Source organism: Lepus europaeus, chromosome 21 (assembly GCF_033115175.1).
Source record: "Lepus europaeus isolate LE1 chromosome 21, mLepTim1.pri, whole genome shotgun sequence".
Taxonomy (NCBI): Eukaryota; Metazoa; Chordata; class Mammalia; order Lagomorpha; family Leporidae; genus Lepus; species Lepus europaeus.
In genome coordinates this window covers 18,474,196-18,487,008 of record NC_084847.1, presented here as the reverse complement: position 1 = coordinate 18,487,008, position 12,813 = coordinate 18,474,196, and the positions used below count along the sequence as shown (strand labels likewise).

The 12,813-nt window shown below is 55.4% G+C and overlaps 1 protein-coding gene across 1 annotated transcript in view; it reads left to right on the top strand.

Annotated features, from left to right (window-relative positions):
• The window catches only part of GGA2 (golgi associated, gamma adaptin ear containing, ARF binding protein 2), a 31,901-nt gene that overhangs the window by 15,157 nt on the left and 3,931 nt on the right, over window positions 1–12,813 (top strand). Inside the window, exons 9-15 of the mRNA XM_062179848.1 lie at window positions 1,923–2,004; window positions 5,829–5,954; window positions 6,566–6,688; window positions 6,910–6,938; window positions 7,330–7,454; window positions 8,907–9,064; window positions 12,243–12,412. Coding sequence (XP_062035832.1) covers window positions 1,923–2,004; window positions 5,829–5,954; window positions 6,566–6,688; window positions 6,910–6,938; window positions 7,330–7,454; window positions 8,907–9,064; window positions 12,243–12,412 — 813 coding nt within the window. The remainder of the gene's footprint in view (window positions 1–1,922; window positions 2,005–5,828; window positions 5,955–6,565; window positions 6,689–6,909; window positions 6,939–7,329; window positions 7,455–8,906; window positions 9,065–12,242; window positions 12,413–12,813) is intronic.

Here is a 12,813-nt window from a genome sequence, read left to right as displayed (position 1 = left end):
CAACTTTGGAGGGAGCAGAGGTTAAGCCGATATATAAACAGTGTACAGGATCCCGTGTGAACACAGATCTTCATTTCTCTCGGGTACACGCATGTGTGGGGAAACAAGATCACATGCTAAATGTAGAGTTAACTTCCGAAGAAACTGCCCAGCCATTTTCCAGAGTGGTTGTACGTTTCACGTCCCTGACAGCAGAGTGTGCCAGTTCCAGTTCCTCCGTGTCAGACGTGTGCTGAGCATGGGGACTTTATTTGGAGATCATTCACAGAGCTTAGGTGCAGGCATCACCACTCTCTAACCTGACGCAAAGCCTAGAAATCCTGTTCATCAGTGGTCCCTCCCCTAGCCCGGCAAGCACTAATCTGCTTGTTGGGAATGGACTCTCCCGTTTGGACATTGCGTAACAATGGAATCTTGTGGCCTTTTGTGGCTGGGTTCTTGCACGTCTTTCCTTGCTGGGGCTGAATAGCACGCCACTGTCCGGCGACCGATGCAGCCATCAGCTGAAGGGCGTCTGGATTGCTTGCATTGCTTTGCCGTGAGGAATAACGCAGGTTTTGCTGTGAACGGAAGTCCCGAATGCCCTCGGGTATCTACCTAGGGCTAGGGCTGCTGGATCCTGGGTGGCTGCGTGTTGTGCATTTGGAGGAGCTGCCAAACTGCTCCAGACTGGCTGCAGAGTAGCCATCCCCAGCAGTCCGGGGTTCCAGCCCTCTCGTCTTGCCCACACCCGTTCCCCCTGGCACCCGTGGAGTGGTGTCGCGTTCTGGTTTTGTCTTTCCCTCTGGCCTACGCTGAGCATAGCGAGCATTCCTTTGGGTACTTACTAGCCACTTGTCCATCTTTGGACAGATGTCTGTCCTGTTCTGGATACAAGTCGATTTCTTTTTTCCCTTCCTGTGGGTTATCTCAGCACTGTCTTGATAGTATCTTTTGAAGCACAAACGCTTCTAATTTCAGTGAAGTTTGGTTTGTGTGTGTTTTTCTTTGCCACTGGTCCTTTCGTGCATCTGAGCAGCCTAAGGAGCCTGTCCAGGCCGCCGCTCTCATTTGCTCTCGTGTGTGTGTGTGTGTGTGTGCTGCTCTCTGCCTCCCCTTGCAGGTGGTCTGCTTCCCATGCAGCCGTTCCTGTTTCTGCACAGGAGAGGTGGCCTTTGCAAAGCTCCTCTGTTTACCTGACCTTCCATTTCACAGGGTCAGCATGAGTGAATTACAGGTTCCCAATGGGCAATGTTTGGCCAACGTGTCTCCTCTGTCTGCGGCTGGCCCGGGCAGTTGTGATGGGGACCGTGCAGAGCTGGGGGACACTCTCGCTGGCCTTCCTCTGGGGGCGGAGGGGACAGTGCTTGGGGGAGGCTGCGGAGCCCCCTGCCTCGTGTGGTGAGGCGGCAGCAGGTGTCTCGGGGAGGTCCTTGGCGTGCTGAGCTCTCCCTCGGCCACGGTGAGAGCACGGAGAGGCAGGCCTGGGGCGGACGGACGGGCGGCTGGGCCATGTCTGTCCTCGGCAATGTGAGGCGGGTGCTGTCCCCGGAATGGGGAAGATGACACAGTGTGGGCGTGGCTGAGGGGAGCCTGGGGTGCGCATTGTGGGCGGGCCGGGGCAGAGGGAGTGCTGGCGCCAGTCGGGACGGGGGAGCTTGGTGTGAGTGTGAGGGGCGGACGCCATCCCACTGTTGGAGCCACGGCAGCCGGGGCAGGGCGAGGAGCCTGTGGAGGGGTCGCTGCTGTGTACTCCGAGACGGTGGGCTCTTTGCTGAGCCGAGGTCTTTGGTGTGGTTCTGACCTGCTTTTACTGGTAGCCCAGACTTCTCCAGAACCTGTCATGGTGCCCAAAACCTCAGACATGGCTGCAGGGCCAACTGAGGAGGCGGGCTGGACCGTGTGGGGTCCAGGGTGTGTTGTGAGTCAAGCTGTCTCCCCAGGTCGTGTACGAACGCTGTGAGAAGCTGCGGCCTACGCTGTTCCGGCTGGCGAGCGACACCACTGATGACGACGACGCCCTCGGTGAGTCTGGCTTCCGCAGACGTGGCTGGCACCCCTGGTGCGACAGAGACCTGTCCCTTGGCCATGCTGCTGCGACACCAGGGACAAGACAGAGTTCTGTGGAGATTGGGCTTGGGAAGGGCATGGCCTGCCGGCCTCAGAACTGACTTCCTGCAGAATCTAGGCTTGGATGAGAAACGGGTTTGAAAGCCTAGAACGAGGATCCCACAGGGATCCACGAAACAGCTGGGGTGGTAGATGTCCAAGGTGTGTCCAAGACACACCGGCGTGTGTCCCTGTAGGGGTCAGGTGAGCATCCTCACCAGTGAGCCAGGCTGAGGGGGAGTCGCAGGGACCTTGACAGGGGTGGAGGAGAGTTGTTTACGTCTAGAATGTTCTTAACAGTGCCCGTCTTTACCAGTGTCTAACTCTTGGCCACTCTTCCCATCTGCTGCCTGCCTTCCTTGTACCAGCACCTGCACCCCTGTCTATCCAGACGCCCCCACAACATCAAATATTTAGTCAGTGCATAGATTTCCCTGAGCTTTTCTCTTTAATCATAAATCGAAGTGTTTGTCCTAAATTAGACTCAATTGCGGAATTGGTTGATATTTCTTCAGCCTTATTTTTTTCCCCAAGATTTATTTGAAAGTCAGAATACAGTTGGGGAGGGGAGGATCTTCCATCCTCTGATTTATTCACCAGATGGCCGCAATGGCCAGGGCTGGGCCAGATCAAAGCCAGGAGTTTCATCTGGGTCTCCCGTGTGGGTGGCAGGGGCCCAAGCACTTGGGCCATCTTGTGCTGCTTTCCCAGGCACATCAGCGGGGAGCTGGGTCAAAGTGGAGCAGCTGGGACATGAACCGGCACCCATGTGGGATGCTGGCATCACAGGTGGTAGTTTTACCCGCTATGCCACAGTGCCAGCCCCCCTTCAGTCCCTTAGCTGATAGGACACATGGGACGCCTCCCCTTCTCATATTCATTTTCTCGCACCAAAAAAAAAAAAAAAAAAAAAGTGGTGTTATAGCTTTAGCATTCTGTTTGTCTATTTGGCTAATTGTGTCTCCCATGGTGGTGATTAATGTCCTGTCCTCATATTTTCTTTTTTTTTTATTTATTTTTATTTATTTGAAAAACAGAGTTACAGACAGAGATACAGACACACAGAGAGAGGTCTTCCATCTGCTGGTTCGCTCCCCAGATGGCCGCAACGGCCAGAGCTGCGCCAATCTGAAGCCAGGAGCCAGGAGCTTCTTCCAGGTCTCCCACATGGGTGCAGGGGCCCAAGGGCTTGGGCCATCTTCTACTGCTTTCCCAGGCTGTAGCAGAGAGCTGGATCAGAAGAGGAGCAGCCGGGACTCGAACCAGCGCCCATATAGGGTGCCAGCGCTTCAGGCCAGGGCTTTAATCCACTGCGCCACAGCACTGGTCCCCCCGTCCTCATATTTTCTGATTGCTAGTTATATCGGGGGCTTGATTAGATTCAGGCTCAACGTGGAGGAGCAAGAAGTCATCACTGGTGTCCCGGAGGCCCATGGCATCTGGCTGTCTCTTTGTCGTGATGGAGTTGTGCTCTAAGCCTGTGTTTCCCTGGGGGTTGTGGTGAGGTCCGAGGCAGTGGGATGGAACTCAGAACTACTTGTGCTTGACTCATAAATGCTTGCCGCTGCGTTCTTCCCCATCCACAGTGCAAGCAACACAGAAACTCAGAGGGAGATGAGCGGTTGCTCACTCCTAAGGTCCTCTGGCACACGTGGCGCCAGCTGTGCTGCTGGTCTCTTCCCCCCTAGAAGAAGTTCATTTGCAAGTAAACCAGACAAGGGACTGTGCCTCTGGATTTCAAAACTTAGTGCATTTCAATTTGGTTGGCTTTTCATTAGAAATGTTCATCTATACTTAAGGTTTTGAGACTTACAGATTTAAAAAGCAGATTTACATACCAGTTTGTTTTCTAAACACTTAAAAGTTTTGCAGTAACTGAATCAAGTTAGTTTTTCTAGGGCTAGCACTGTGTGCAGCAGGTTAAAGCCCTGGCCTGCAGTGCTGGCATCCCATATGGGTGCCAGTTCAAGTCCTAGCTGCTCCAGTTCTGATCCAGCTCCCTGCTGATGCACCTGGGAAAGCAGTGGAAGATGGTCCAAGTGCTTGGGCCCCAGCACCCACGTGGAAGACATGGAAGAAGCTCTAGGCTCCTGGTTTCGGACTGTCTCAATTGCTGCCTTTGCAGCTATTTGGGGATTGAACTAGTGGAATGGAAGGTCTCTTTCTACTTCTCTCTCTAACAAATATTTTTTAAAAAGTTAGTTTCTCTAAGCTTTATCTGAGAGGCAGTTAGGGACAGACAGCTCCTCTCCACATGTTCATTGCCCACAATGGCTGGGGCCGGGTCGGACTAACCTGGGAGCTGGGAAATCCTTCCAGGTCCTCCACACCAGGGAGCCCAGGGACTCGACTTCTTGAGCCATCATCACTGTCTGGAGGGGTCAGCACCAGCAGGGAGCTGGAGCCCAGGATCCGGCCCAGGTACTCCGATCACAGGTGTCCTGACCCAAGTCTGAACCAGGAGGCTAAATGCCTGCATCCGAAGTTCTTTCAGTATTTGCACTCGCATTGACAAAACGGCTTCAGGCTTCAATTTCAGATTAGAAGTTTTAGTTCCCTAGGGTTAGACATTTGGCCCAGCCACGAGGATGCCTGCATTCCATGTCGGAGCTCTTGGCTTCAGTTCCAGGTTCCGACTCGCCACTTCCAGCCCTTGCAGACACCGCTGGCAGCAGGTGAGAACCTCCAGGGCTTGAGTCCCGGACCACATGGGAAACGTGAATTGAGTTCCTGGTTCCTCACTCTGGCCCAGGCATCTGGGGAGTGAACCAGTGAATAGGAGCTCTCTCACGTTCTCTCTCCCTTGTTCTCACTGCCTCTCAAATAAATGCATTTGAATTTAAGTCTCTCATTGAAAGAGCCATATTTCAAATGTGTTCTGCCTGCATGCCATCATGTTGAACGGTATACACATAGATGAGGACGAAAGCATTTCCCCTTCCCTTGGGACCTCAGAGTATTAGGGCTCAGTCTGGGTGGTGACGTCTCCCAGACACCTGACTGTGTGATCGGGAGCAGCAGGCATGGACCATACCCTGGGAGAGCCATGTGGAGGCTGCTTGTGGAATGACTTCGGAGGAGATGAGAGGGGCTGGCACCGTGACGCAGGGGTTAAGCTGTTGCCTACGATGTTGGCAGCCCATGTGAGTGCAGGTTTGAGTCCCGGCTGATCCACTTCTGATCCAGCTCCCTTCCCAATGCACCTGGGAAAGCAGCAGAGGATGGCCAAGTGCTTGGGTCCCCGCTCCCGCATGGGAGACCTGGATGAAGGTCCTAGTTTTGGCCAGACCCAGCCATTGCAGCCATTTGGGAAGAACTAAAGGATGGAAGATTTTTCACTCTGCTCTCTCTGTTAACTATGCCTTTCAAATAAATAAGTCTTTGAAAAAAGAGGGGAGGGGCTGGCCTTGTGGTGCAGCAGATTAAGCCACTGCCCGTGACACTGGTGTCCCTTATCAGAGTGCCAGTTTGACTCCTGGATGTTCTTCTGATCCACCTCCCTGCCAGAGCACCTGGGAAGGCAGCAGATGATGGAACAAGTCACGTGAGAGACCTGGATGGAGTTCTGGGCTCCTGGCTTTGGTGTGGCTCGGCCATTGCGGCCGTTTGGGAAGTGAAACAACAGATGGAAAAGATTGTCTGTCTGTCTCTCTCTCTGCCATTCTGCCTTTCAAATAAATAAGTCCTTTAAGAAGTAATTGCGATTGCTGGACACTGACCAGGGCCTTCTGCTTCTTCAGCGGAGATCCTGCAGGCGAATGATCTGCTCACGCAGGGAGTTCTGCTGTACAAACAGGTGATGGAGGGCCGCGTCACCTTCGGGAACACAGTGACCAGCTCACTGGGAGACATTCCTGTCTCCAGAGGTAGGTGCCCGGAGCCCCTCCCTGCTTCTGCCTCGGGGCGGCCTGCACATCGCACCAGAGAAACGCAGCCTCCAAGTACCGCAGGCTAGGGTGTAGACCTGAGCCTGCCCTCTGTCCCTTTTCCTGTGAGGCTGGCTTCTGTAGCCACCTGGGCCGCAGGAGCCATTGTGAATGCTGCCAGGCTCGACACAGAGAACGTGGCTGTGTGGTCCCTGGGTATGAATTCTTCCAAGTGCTTCCCCTGGAGCCCGAGACCAGAGAAGTGGTCCCTCTCCTCAGCCCGTGGTGCCAGGCGAGCTGGATCTCTTGGACTAATGGTCACTGTGCGGGCTGTCGGGTCCCTGGCTCGGATATCCTGGGCCCGGCTACCTGGTGTGTGTCAAGCCCTGTAGGTGGTCAGAAACCTCCAAACTGGTGGAGATGTCCACACCTGCTGCTGCCTGGGTCGCTAGGGTCCGTGGAGGGGGTGCTCTGGCCTCTGGGGCGGGCAGGCAGTCCTGTGGCCGGCTTGGGCTATGTCGAGACACGCGGCGGAGGAGGTGGCCTGGGGGCGGCCAATAGGACATAGCTCTGGTCTGAGTGAGTGGTTTTCCTAACCCTGCCTGTTTCAGTCTTTCAGAACCCAACAGGCTGCCTGAAGAACTGCCCCCTGATCGACCTGGAGGGGGACGGCGGGTCTGAGCAGGCTGGCACTGTGGCACCATCTCTGCTTCACCAGGACCTGGCCGCCTTAGGTGAGGGGGGCGTGGGGGGGGAGCCGATGCCTGCTCTGGGGGCTCGAGTACGCCACGCCATTCAGAGACCTGCACGTCGGTCTGAGAGTTGAGACCAGTCTGCGGCAGATGGCCTTGGCTAGGTCTCTGGTTGGTCTGGGCTCTCTGAATGTTCTAGAAGCAGCGGGCATGGCCTCCACGTCGTGTCAGGTAGAATGACCGCTGTGCACCCTTCCTTACAGGAATTGGCGACCCTCCTGTTGGGAGCAAGGTAAGAATCCTTTCTAAGGGCCGGGGTGGCAGTTGAAGGGTCCCTCAAACCTTCCTTCCTGGGCAGTGCTGTCTGGGGTGAGATGGGGTGCAGTGCCACGGCCCGGCGCAGTCCTGCCCGCGCCAGGAGGGCCTTTCCTCACCACCCCCTCTGGCTTGAACCCCGGGGAGGCATCTTGCTCCCCACCCCCCTCTTCGTTTGGGCCAGGCTCCTGCTCCCCAGGGGCTGCCCTGGAGCCCTGTGCCCTTGCCCTTTCTCTCGCTGCCCCCAGACGCGTGCTAGGCCTGGGCTGTGGTGGTGTCCGGGGTGCCGGTGGAGCCGTGCCGCAGCCTTAGCCGGGCGGGTGGCCACGCGTCCCCCGGCCTCAGCTTAGCTGTTGCTGGTTTGACAGGCTGCCGGTCAGCCCTGCTGTGAGGAACGGAGGAACCCCACTGGCGGTGGCGCTCGGAGCCCCTCTGCAGACGGGAACTTGCTGGATCTCCTCTCAGGCCAGCCGGCTCCGGCTCCGGGACCACGGTGAGTTCCAGCGAGGGCCGTGGGTGAGCCTGCCCCTGCGCACGGCTGCTCGTCTCTGGCGAGGACTGGTAACCGCACCCCCCGTCCGCAGCCTGGAGGGCGGCGGCCTGCCCCTCTCCTCCCCTCTCCAGCCTAGGTTGCAGGAACACGTGCTTTGGGACATCTGCAGAGGGGCATATTTAAGGACGAGCCGTAGTGGGTGACCGTGATGTTTCTGGTGTCTGCTTCGCCCCGTTGCCGTGTAATCTGAAGTTAAGCCAGATTTGATCGCTAGAGAGACAAGTCCTGACTACCGCTGCCTAAAATGGGGTTGACCATTCCTTCTTGGCTTTTTTCCTGTACCTGAAATAATGCATTGGTGTTTTGTTCTTACATGGTGGGGTCATGTTCTATCTGACACGTTTCCTTATGGGTGTAGATCATTGTGCTTGTTCTTTTTCGTAACCATGTGGTACGCATTCTGGGTGTGTCTGCAGGACACGTTCCCGAAGGTGGACGTGCTCTTGGGATGGCCGTCACACTTTCATAGACGTCATTGGCTCCCAGGAAAGTGGGAGCAGCTCGCCATCCGCCCAACAGCCCGAGAGTGCCCACGTCCCTGACTGTGCAGGGCTCTGGTGGGACTGGACACGAGCCAGGAGCCTGTTCCTGGTGCTGCCCATAGGAGGTTTCGTGACAGGGGCGGTAGTCGTCCTTGGAGTTCCCTGAAGTGATCTCAGTTTGTGTTGCCCACGGGCAAAGCCACGAAGTGTAACGTGTGCCTGCTTGTGTGTCATCTGCCTCGCTCTCACGGCTCTGCTGCTGGCATTTGGGGAAGTTCGCCTGGCCTCAGGGATTTCCAGACAACGCCATGTCAGTCATCTTAATCACAGTGGCTCTAGGCTTCTTCTATTTTTATTTTTATTATTATTAAAGACTTATTTGAAAAAGTTAGAGAGGCAGATAGAGATTTCTTCCATCTGCTGGTTCATTCCACAGATAGCCACAATGACCAGCACTGAGCCAGGATAGAGCCAGGAGCTTCTTCCAGGTCTCCCGTGTGGGTAGCAGGGGCCCAAGCACTTGGGCTGCTTTCCCAGACCATTAGCAGGGAGCTGGAGCAGAAGTGGAGCAGCTGGGACACGGACCGGTGCTCATATGGGATGCTGGCATTGCAGGCAGCGGCTTTACCAGCTGTGCCAGCGATGGCACGGGCTGTTGCGTTCTTAATATGTGCAGAACCCTAAATGCTCCCCGTGTGTTATCTCATGTGCAGTCCTCTGAGGCACACAGTTCTATTTTTGCCCCTTAACAGCTGGGGAAACCGAGGCATAGGTTCCTTGTCTGAAGTCCTATACGTGTGTGTGTGTGTATGTGTGTGATTCCTAATCTCGTCCTTAAAGCTCAGTCATATTCCTGGAACTCTACAATTCTTGCGAGTCTTTGACTTTGTTTTTTTTTTAATCGTTGCAGGAGTTACGTTCCACAGAAAAGCATCCCCAAGGAGGTCCCAGCAGGCACGAAGTCCTCTCCGGGTTGGTCCTGGGAGGCCGGCCCCTTGGCTGCTTCCCCGTCCTCGCAGAACACGCCTCTGGCTCAAGTGTTTGTTCCTCTGGAGGCGGTCAAGCCCAGTAAGTGACGCCGCCCCCTGCTTTCGGGTGAGACCCCTCCCTTCCCCTCCAGGCTCCTAGGTCTGGGAAGACGCGCGGTGGAGGTTTTCCCTGGACGCAGGGCAACAGGTAGCTTCTTGGCCCTCCAGCTGACGGTGTCCTAAATTCGCGTCTCGGGGCTGGTATTGTGAAGGATGTTGGCAGGCTGAGTTTAATGACCAAGGGGCTCAAGTCTGCTTCAGGACCTAACGTTCGTTCATTTGGAATTCAAGAAGGGCCTGTGTAGCGTGGCCTGGAAGGTGGAATTCAGAGGAGGGGCGCGTTTAGCCAGCGATCCCCCTTCTCTGGGGATCCTGGTGAAAGCAGAGAAGGGGACAGGTTCGTCAGCGTTTCGTTACTTTAACTCAGACACCCGAGAGGAGCTACTCGGGAAGGAAGGCGGTTTACTTTGGCTTCCAGTCCAGCGATGGGGAGCCTGCGCACTGCTGCTCGTCTCTGGCGAGGGCCGGGAACGGCACCCTCCGGCAGCCTGGAGGGCGGCGGCCTGCCCCTCTCCTTCCCTCTCCAGCCTAGGTTTACCTTGGCTCCCAGTCCATCGTTGGGCAGCCCGCTGGTGCAGGTATCTGGTGAGGCTGGCCAATGGCAGACAGTCACATGCACGGCGAGCAGAGCACGCATGCCAGGCCCAAGACTGCGTTTATAACCACGCCCCCGGCGAGAACTGCCGTAGGAAGGGCGCACACACATGCGCATGCACACACACACCATGACCTAGAGCCCTCCCACAGGCACATATACACACGTGCGCGCGCGCACACACACACACCATGACCTAAAGCCCTCCCACGGGCACACACACACACACGCACACACATACACACACCATGACCTAAAGCCCTCCCACAGGCACACACACACACCCGTGACCTAAAGCCCTCCCACGGGCACACACATACACACATGTGCACACACATACACACACCATGACCTAAAGCCCTCCCACAGGCACACCTCTTAGGAAGGACACACACACGTGCACACATCTGTGACCTAAAGCCCTCCCACGGGCCCGCGTCTTAGGAAGAACACACACACGTGCACACATCTGTGACCTAAAGCCCTCCCACGGACACACACACACACACACCATGACCTAAAGCCCTCCCACGGACACACACACACACACACACACCTGTGACCTAAAGCCTTCCCACGGGCATACCTCCTAGACTTGATTCCATCAAGTCTGCACCCTTAATCCATTAACCCTTAACCTAAGATTGTGAGGATCGAAGGCCCAGTACGTGGGTTTTGGGGGACACGCAAACTATTAACCCGAACAGTAGATATTACCCTTGTCCCAGAGGGAAGGAAACTGATGGCCCAGCTAGTTGAGGCGATGCCTGTGGTCCGCTCACCTGTCTGGAGTAGGAAACAGCGCAGGGCCCAGCTGCAGGTCCAGGCTCTTCCCGTAGAGCACAGAGCCCTCCTGTGGGGAGTTGGGATAGCAGGGGCCGGAAGCCAGCAGGCAGACTGATGCGTGGTTGCTGAGTGCTGGGAGCCCTCTGCACAATTACTTGACTAATTGTTGACTTTAAAAATAATAGAGGTTCAGGCCGGCGCCGCGGCTCAATAGGCTAATCCTCCGCCTCGCGGCGCCGGCACACCGGGTTCTAGTCCCAGTCGGGGCACCGATCCTGTCCCGGTTGCCCCTCTTCCAGGCCAGCTCTCTGCTGTGGCCAGGGAGTGCAGTGGAGGATGGCCCAAGTGCTTGGGCCCTGCACCCCATGGGAGACCAGGAAAAGCACCTGGCTCCTGCCATCGGATCAGCGCGGTGCGCCGGCCGCAGCGCGCCTACCGCAGTGGCCATTGGAGGGTGAACCAATGGCAAAAAGGAAGACCTTTCTCTCTGTCTCTCTCTCTCACTGTCCACTCTGCCTGTAAAAAAAAAAAAAATTAAAAATAATAGAGGTTCAGTGTTAATTCCCTGGTTTCAGCAATTAGACTCGTTATGCAAGATGTTAATGTTTGAAGAAGCTAGGAGAACAGTATCTGGGAATTCTCTGTAGTAGCTTTATAACTTCATATAATCTGAAATTATTACAGATAATTAAAAATAAAGGCCAAAACCACATGCAGTTTTAGAAAAGATCAGAAAAGTAAACTTGCACTATTACCAATCAGAGATGGAGGCTCTGTTAATGTCACTGTATTTTTTAAATCCATGTACATATATTGAACATAATTCTTTTTTTTTTTTTTTTTTTTTTTTCTGACAGGCAGAGTGGATAGTGAGAGAGAGAGACAGAGAGAAAGGTCTTCCTTTTTACCATTGGTTCACCCTCCAATGGCCACCGCGGCCGGCGCATCGTGCTGATCCGAAGCCAGGAGCCAGGTGCTTCTCCTGGTCTCCCATGGGGTGCAGGGCCCAAGCACTTGGGCCATCCTCCACTGCCTTCCCGGGCCATAGCAGAGAGCTGGCCTGGAAGAGGGGCAACTGGGATAGAATCTGGCGCCCCAACCGGGACTAGAACCCGGTGTGCTGGCGCTGCAAGGCAGAGGATTAGCCTGTTAAGCCACAGCGCCGGCCGAACATAATTCTTTTTTAAGAAGATTTATTTATTTATCTGAAAGAGTTACACAGAGAAAGGAGAGTCAGAGAGAGAGAGAGAGAGAGAGAGAGAGAGAGGTCTTCCATCCGATGGTTCACTCCCTAGTTGGCCACAATGGCTGGAGCTGTGCCAATCTGAAGCCGGGAGCCAGGAGCTTCTTTTAGGTCTCCCATGCGGGTGCAGGGCCCAAGGATTTGGGCCATCTTCTACTGCTTTCCCAGGCCATAACAGGGAGTTGGATTGGAAGTGGAGCAGCCAGGACTCAAACTGGTGCCCATATGGGAAGCCAGCACTGCAGGTGGCGTCTTTACCCACTACACCACAGTGCCAGCCCGCAGCAAGTGTTGTTTTTTTAAAGCCTGGTTGTGTGTGTGGGATGGCTGCATGGTGGGGAGAGGCAAGCCTGGAGTGTCATGGGCATCTCAACAGAAGCAACTTGGGTTAGGGTGGTGCAGGAAGTTAAGCCCAAAACCTGTTCTGAAAGGCGAAGCAACAGCACTTGGCGGTAACAGCACGCGGGTCTTCCAGGCCCAGCTGTCGGGCAGTTGGCAGCAGTGCCAACCCTCCTGGTTGGGTCTCTCCCCCAGGCAGCCTGCCTCCTCTTATCGTCTATGACCGGAACGGATTCAGAATTCTGCTCCACTTCTCGCAGACCGGGGCCCCCGGGCACCCGGAGGTGCAGGTGTTGCTGCTGACCATGATGAGCACTGCCACGCAGCCTGTCTGGGACATCATGTTTCAGGTGGCTGTGCCGAAGGTGAGTCACCGCCGCCGCCCTGCGCCTTCGAGCGTTTCAGCCTGGCTGTCGTCGTTGCTCTGGGACTTTCTCTGGGAGGTGTAAGGCACGGGAGCGTCACTGGTGTAAGATAGGATGGAGTCTTCCCAGCTCACCGGGCTGGAATTCCTGTTGACGACTTCAGATCCCAGGGCCTCCGGGTCGGTTCTCGGGGATTCTTTAGGGTCTGTCCCTTTCCATCTCTTCACGCCGCTCTCCTCTTGGGGCTGTTTCTCTGTCCACATAGCAGCTCCTTCACTCCTGTTTCAGAATGAAACTCGCCTGGCACACAGTGTGCACGTTAGTTACCCACCAATGAGCTCTGATTGGCCTTCTTGATGGTCCTCACATACCTTGGACGGGTAACTTGCATCCAAGGCTCG